The sequence below is a fragment of the Montipora foliosa genome, chromosome 3 (assembly GCF_036669935.1).
Source record: "Montipora foliosa isolate CH-2021 chromosome 3, ASM3666993v2, whole genome shotgun sequence".
Lineage (NCBI taxonomy): Eukaryota > Metazoa > Cnidaria > Anthozoa > Scleractinia > Acroporidae > Montipora > Montipora foliosa.
In genome coordinates this window covers 43,244,708-43,252,441 of record NC_090871.1, presented here as the reverse complement: position 1 = coordinate 43,252,441, position 7,734 = coordinate 43,244,708, and the positions used below count along the sequence as shown (strand labels likewise).

At 39.6% G+C, this 7,734-nt stretch overlaps 1 protein-coding gene across 2 annotated transcripts in view; it reads left to right on the top strand.

Moving 5' to 3' along the window:
* Positions 1–6,881, top strand: part of LOC137994863 (uncharacterized) — a 22,778-nt gene extending 15,897 nt beyond the window's left edge. The window contains exon 6 of one of the 2 annotated variants that reach the window (XM_068840454.1): positions 4,968–6,881. In XM_068840454.1, the coding sequence (XP_068696555.1) occupies positions 4,968–5,269 (302 nt within the window). In that variant the 3' untranslated portion in view covers positions 5,270–6,881. Of the gene's footprint in view, positions 1–2,204; positions 2,433–4,967 lie in introns of those variants that run through there. The other variant, XM_068840455.1, reaches the window with a different exon arrangement.
* Positions 6,882–7,734: the final 853 nt, after the last annotated feature.

The window sequence follows — 7,734 nt, the reverse complement described above, 5'->3', positions numbered from 1 at the left end:
TTTTGCTATTGTTACGCATTGTACGTTTGCTGGATTATCAGAACTTGCGCCACAAATTCCCCCAACAAACTCAGAATAAGCCCGCGTGCTTTATCCTTATCTCTTGCGTGACAGCTCTGACGACACAATCACGGCACAACCCACGAAGGTCACACAGCGTTCGACTGGTTGACCGTTCGATGGTCGTTTGAGGGCTTCGAGGAAAATCCAACCAGCGTATACTTATATAAAGGGGGATACCTTTCTTTGCTTGTTTTGCAGGTACGTTCAGAAAGTGAATTAAGGAAACTTGTTTGCGTAAAAATATGGAATGGAATGAGTCTTACTAGTATGCAAATTTTTACAATTTTAGGTCAGTTATTTTAATTACCGAATATGTCACTCTTTAATAAAGCAAGACAGTTAAATTTCAATGACACGTTCCATTTTACCTACAGTAGTTCCAGTAAACCTACAGTCTCGAATTGTTGAGTGAATAAATCGAGATTAGCGTGTGTTATTTCAATATAAGCTAATATACCTCGCCTCCGCTTTGGTGGTCAAAGGTCGACTTTTGTTGACAAACAGCATGTTGAAATTGGGCCTCAAAAATCCTCCGTTTCATTTACCCAAAAATTTTATTGAATTTAATTGCAGCAGAAACATTGCTTATTCCGATGAATATCGTCTCGTTTGAGAAAGCCATGTACCAGGATGCTTTTTTGACGGTCGAATTTCGCACAAATTTGGCACTCTGTAATCAATCTAAAAAAGGTTAAGCTTTAAAATTTGGTCAAAAATACCAGTTTTGGTATATTGTACCGTTAACAGCGCAAAAGGGTGAATGAATTATTCTAGCTGTGCCATGTTGTTTTGATTTTCAAGTTACTCATTCGTTATTTCAAAAATAGCGATTCAAAGAAGCGACATTTTGGAGTCGTTTTCACTCGCTCACAAGGCCGGATACCGAAAAAGTCGCCGTCCAGGTAAAATAATTATCGAAACAAACTAAAACATATTTTTCTAAAAATGGTTTTCGTAGGCCTTTATTGTGAGAATGTTTGGCAATTTTCGATTTTTTTTATCTTGCACGGTCTTAGGTGAAAATTGCTGAGAGGCGCTCTTAAGTTACCGCGGCATGTTTACTCGCCAAACAGTGAAGCATCTGTGTCAAATGATGGCAAGATACCGGGTTTTTGTAAGTTTCTTTTTCTGTCAAGTGTTATAAAGTTTGACAATGAAATGAGCGAAGTCAAAACAAAGATCACAATCGCCCAACTCTTGTTTATGCAAAGTCAAAATTTACTCTCCAAGACGCGTACGACGTTATTTATCACCAGGTAATTACATCATTTTGGAAATAGCAGCTACTTTATTATTCATCTGCGTCACAAGTTTTCACTGATTTTGGGGCTCATTTTGTTGAAACTCAAGCACGCTTCCAACAGAACCCTTCCTGCTTACAGAGCAATACTAAAAAACTCCTCCCATATCACATTTCAACCTTAAGCTCGAAAATTCAATACACAACATGATATTATAATTCACAAAGGCAGAAAATACCACAGAATCCTTTTCCAGCGAAAAATTTATTGAAACAAACAACATATTTGCTCTTAGAGGCGAAAACCTCTTCCTATTTCATTGCGTGCGTGAAGACAAGAAACTCGTGTCAAATTACCATGTACTTCAGGTAAAATACAGCTCACTTTGATTTCGTCTCGACGGGCGATAGATTGTTGTCGAAGTCCAGTACTCGTCGCTTTTGAGATTCCTGCCTAGTTTATCCAACTGACTTTCCATTATTGAGCTCCATAAGGGTATATGTTGTTTAAGGATCCACTAAAACGCCATTCGCGTTACATGACTTTCGACGCCATTGCAGGCTAAGTTAATGATTCTACTGTGTCTACCAGAGAAATCTACGCAGTTCCACTACCCTCTCGATCCTAAGAAAATACGCGCAGAAGGCTCTATGCACAAAGACACCACTTACCAGGGGAGTGACAGGCAAGACTTTTACCGACACGGAAAATAAAAAACAAAACAAAAAAAATAATAATAATAAAAATAAAACAAACAAACTAAACGCAGACCTCGACTGGGTTTGCCATAGGCAACCAAGTAAAAAAGAAACTAGAATCGCAGTTCCCCGATGATCGTCACGCAACGTCCTCATTTGCTCGTTTGCTCGTGTTGATGTCATGTTGTTTTCTGTCTTTCAGCTACAAACGGTCTGTAGTAAAGCCAGAGTCGCACGGGAACTTGCTAGTCAATTCTATTCGGACGTCAAGGGATCCAATCCAATATCACTATAAAAAACACAACAACATTGAAAACTTTTTTGCGAAAACAAGCAAAAGAGAACGTTGTGTGACGACTATCGTAGAACTGTGGCTATGTTCTGTTTCGTTTTAATTGTATTGCGGAGGTTTTTAAGAAGTAAATATTAAAATGCGGTTTTAAAATGTGGAGCTCAGCGAGTCTTCAGTGTCTCTAGGAGTTAACGTATATTCCCCGCAAAAACTCCAATTTAAGCCTGAAATTCTCTTAATTTCGAAAAACAAACAAAGATGTCTCTTTTGTAGCTTCCGTATGTTCCATATTTTTTTGACTAATTTCCACCATAAATGAAGGAAAGATGCCGAACTTTCGAATATAACATTACAGGAGAATAACGTCAAAAATTGAAACAAAAAAATTTGGAATAAAAGACACCCCGACCCCGGCCCCGGCCCCGCGTTTTGGCTACTACCGTTTTAATGTATGGAACTATATTTGCAATTTTATTTACCACAGCAAGTTTGCATGAGTTGAAAGGTGACAACTAATTAGAAATTCAGAAATATATAAATCGAAACTGCAAACGCACAAATTACTTTTTCACTTTCCTCCGATCAAGAACGTTAAAGACAATCAATAGAAGAAATCAAACCATAAGATCCTGTAGATTAGAAGACACAAATTGTAATATATTCAAGAAATCAGTTGCATTCAAACCATAAGATCCTGTAGATTAGAAGACACAAATTGTAATATATTCAAGAAATCAGTTGCATTCTTCTTTTAGCCTATCGCCGGCATTCCAAAACATTAATCTACTTCTGTAATATTTTCCTTTCAGTCGACTAGTTCAACGACATATCGATCGAGCAGCTAGTACGAATAAAAATCTGAAAATCTACAGGATCCTCAGTGGCGTGATCTTGCCTTAAAGTAGTGCCTCGGACGTAGATGCGAATCACCTAGAGACACTGACGACTCGCTGAGACCCACATTTTAAAACCACAATTAAAACGAAACAGAACATAGCCATAATTCCGCTATGGTCGTCACTCAAACGTTCTCAGTTGCTTGTTGTCGCCAAATTATATTAAGTGTGGTTGTGCTTTTTCTCGTAAAATTGGATTCGATCCCTTGAAGTCCGAATAGAATTGGCTACCAAGTTCCTGTGCGACTGACTTTACTACAAACCGTTTGTGGTAAATCAGACAACAACATTGACAACAACACGAACAAACAAGCAAAAAGAACGTTGCAATCAAAAAGATCTTCGGCGTGACATGCACTTTTTCCACTGTGACACTGGTTTTCCCGTAGAGTACTCGTCAGCCTAGCCAACGCAAACGAAAAGAGACCTCTAGAAAGCAGGGAATACATATGCAAACACGGCACTCGATGCTTCTAAGAGATTCTTTACATTTACGTCGTTCCCAAGGCTTGAAATTCCACCAAAATATTCAACATAATTTTATTATCCGTAAATATGCCCCCCCCCCCCCCCCCAGTGTTATTTCCGACCTGTTTCCTTACTTTTTCGGCGAAACAAATCGACATTTTGTTACATGGGCACATTGCACTATGGGTAGGCTCGAAACTGATATGGATGTCCAGCGGGCGTTACCTTTTAACGCTCCATGAAATTCTGGTATTGGAAATTAACACGACACAAATTAACGCGAATTTAATGTAATACGACTTTCAAATAAATAAATAACGCGATTAAGACACAGTTGGTGGTGACCACTGGGACGATTTTATTCAACACTGCATGCAAAAAAAAAAAAAAAAAATCACTGAACAAACCTGAACCCTCTGGTCAAGAAAACAGTCCTCAAAATTCTAATTAATGTAAAGGTTTTACGGAAAGAACGAAAGCTTGAACTTATTTTATTGTTTTTTAATTGTCATTAATGTCTGGAAAGGTTTCAAAATTAGGGTTGAAATAATGGAAATTAAGAGTGCACAAATTATCGCTGCACTTTATTAACGTCGCGGAAAAGAACGCGCAACACAATTAACGCCGATTCTAGTTAATTTCATGGAGCGTTGATTTCCCATAATAAGTTATGTAACCATCATAAATGATATGGCAAAAGGGGCCTAATCCTCTCAATCTATCGCGAAAAGATGGCTGTGATCGGTTAGAAATACTAGCGACTTATTACGGGAATCACAACCCAGTCATTTACTTGTACCAATATTGCAAATTTGAGCCCGCGAGAGTAAAGAGCCCCAACACGGTTAGGAATGCGCCCCACACAATACTACCCTAGGGTGTCACAATTCCCTTTGTATCTCAAAAACGGAGAGGATTTAGGTTGTCACACTTCACAATTATTTTTCTTTTTGTTTCCTTGAAAACATTCTAAAAGTTCGACTTTCCAAAACAGGCGATTGGCAGTCACAAATGGTACCGTTTTTCAGGCCCAAAAATTTTTCGGGACTTTCGAGAAACGGGCCCCTGTATAGGTTTGGGGTGCTGAAGCACCCTGGAAAGAATAGGCCATAAAAGCTCGCATTTCGAGTTGAAATGCAACTTTTTTTTATTTCTTATCATTTCCAGGGTGCTTCAGGACCCCAAACCGATACAGGTTAGTACTCTGTGGGGTAGGCGTTGCACAGACAAATAACTCTATTGCTGTGAACAAAATTGATAGCTGATCGTACCTGTGTGATGCGCACTAAACGTCAGTATTATTTTGCAGCCATCTTGCGTAAACCAAGACTTCATTCCAGACAGATACGGCAATCAGGAGTTTCAGTCGCAAATTTTGCAGTTTGCAACAGGGGCAACATGGACAATATAATAGGATGCATGGAAGCCAATTGGGATCTAAGATGTAGATGGCGCCAGCAGCCGAAATCTGAGAGTTTCTACTATTACCCGTACGTAATCGTATACGTAAGGTGTTCTTTGTCAACCCAGACGTGGAAATGCGATCAAGGACATATCGGCCGTCCTTTGTGCTGCAATCTTGTTTGCCCATACCAGTTCCCAACAGACTAGATCGGTTAACTCAATTTTAATTTGTACCCAATTCAGATCTTCAGGAGTTAATTCATTATGTGTTTTATTTGCATTTTTATGTAGCATTCCCATTTGAATGATATGGAAATACTCGGAACAAAACGTTTCATCCCCAAAGGGTTTAATTTGGATACAACATTAAATTAGGCGATTTGGTCTACTAGTCCCGTATTTATACGAATGAGGTAAACATATTGCCAGTGCTTTACTGACCCTTCCGTTAGCGCCGCTTGTGCACCCAACTAAGCAGGTTTTAAATTCGTTTATATTAAGGGAAGCTCTCTCGCTAGATGGCTGACAAGACATCTTCGTCCTTTTTCCTTTTCCTTTTTTCGCTTCTTTTTGCTCTTCTTTTTGTATTGTATTGTATTGTTATTGTTGTTGTTGTTTTTTTTTTTGCTGAAAGTAGCTTTCTTCGTTGAGGAACAGTGTTAAGGCATTCTCAGATTTAGCACGTTGAGTCTGTGCATCAGCATTGCTGCACACGGCCTCGTGTGAAGCATGTATAGCCTTTTCTTTTCGGAGGGAACCTCTTAGAACTTTTACAAGGTTAGAAAACTTGGAGTGATTTCCATTGAACAAGAATTTCAGCCTTAATTTTTGGAAATTCCATCGAACCAACAAAAACCTGTTTTCCGTTGCATAGACACGACTTTAGTCACGGTACGTTGGTATAAGTAAAAATGGGAGAATTCTGACATGATGTTGTGGTGAGTCGTTCCATCGGGATTCGGCATTTCGGTCCGACCGGTCAAACCCTTCAAAGTGGGCGGCCCCCGAAGGAAGTTCAAATATTTCTGCCAGACCAAACCAGAAAAAATCGTTATATTCGACCAAAAGCTAATGACCTTGAAGCGTTTGACTCTGGCTCAGAACTGTTCTGTTTTTTTTGTTTAAAATTTTCCTTATTTGGATGTAACGTAGCTCGTGCATTTTCCCGCGCGTGCAACTTCGATCTTATTTTTGTTCATATTTGGGCATAAAATTGATGCCCTAAAATCCCCAGCTTTGTTCCAAGGAAAAGAGTTGCAGGTTACACACTTCAAGGTCATGTGCTTCTTATTCGACATTTTAACCGACTGGAAAGCGCCCTTGGTTTAGTTAACCTTACCTATTTGAACTGATTAAGTGTAAAGGTAGTTGAGATATCACATAAATGGAGCTAGAATATCGGTGCTTATACTTTGCTAGAGTGTGAGTGGTTTGAAACAAAAGCTTTTAAGGTTCACATTACAAGCAACCCGAGGCCGGTCGTTCGAAACCTGGTTAGCGCCAACCTCTGGTTAAGAGGTACCAAAACCTAAGTATAGGTTTCCCTGGTAGCGCTAATCATGGATCGAGCAACCCGGGCTGGGGTGACAGGCAGACATACCTTGCTCCTACGCTGGTTTGAAGAAATGTTACGTACATATAGTTCAAAAAGTCGAAACGCGTCAGGGGTGTTTGTATCAAAGTTATCGCAAACGTCCTGATACGTGCTGACTTCATTTATAGGATCGTTTAACTATAAAGAAACCTTCGTTTGATGGCTATAATAATGTAAATTAAACATAATTCAGTTTCTAAAAGTGATTGCATTAAAATACTCTTTAATTTTCATCGTTGTGTTGTGGACTGTGTTCCTTCTGTTCCTATTATTTTTAAGGATCACCTATTAGGTTAGTTCCTCCAAGCATTTCCGTCCCCCCAATTCAAAAATAATATATAGTATTAATTCAGTATCTGTTCCACTTGAAATCAGCATACATCGTCGTCAACCAATTCGTTAAGTTACGGCAAAGCAAGAATGTTGGCTTTCGCACCATCCCTTCTCTTTCTGCAAGGACAGCGAAAACACCTTCAATTTCTATGGAAACAAAAGGAAATGAAAGGAACTAGTCATTTTAGCGCTAGTCCTGTTCCAGGACTCCTTCTTACCCCGCCCAGAAAATGGACCTGGAACCCAGGCGGGAAAAGAGAGGGTCCTGTATTACTTGAGGGCGCATGCTCCGAAAAACGTCATTTTTTCCGTCAAAACTGGGGGAAAAACCATATTTGGAAAAAGATTCGTTATTTGGGCATAGTTTATTCGGAGTGCTATTATAATAGAAACATGGCGGATAATGTGAAAGGAAATTATGATGGCAAGTTTCTGGAGGCAATTGATTTCGCGTTTAAGCAATGCCACTTTAACTTTGTGCAAACAACTGCAAGCTTTTCATTCAGTCGTTACCGGTAATGATGTTTTTGTTAAAGCAGCAACAGCATGTGGCAAGTCTGTTTGCTACATTACCTATCCTCCTCGTGCCTCGTGGCACATAGGGCCTTTACAGAGGTCTTCCACTGTTCTCTTTCCGCTGCAATCATCCTCGTTTCCTCCCATGATCTCCACCCCGCCTCTTTACGTTCCTTTTCAACTGTTCGTCGCCATTTGTCTTCGGCCTTTCCCGTCTTCTTTTCCCTTC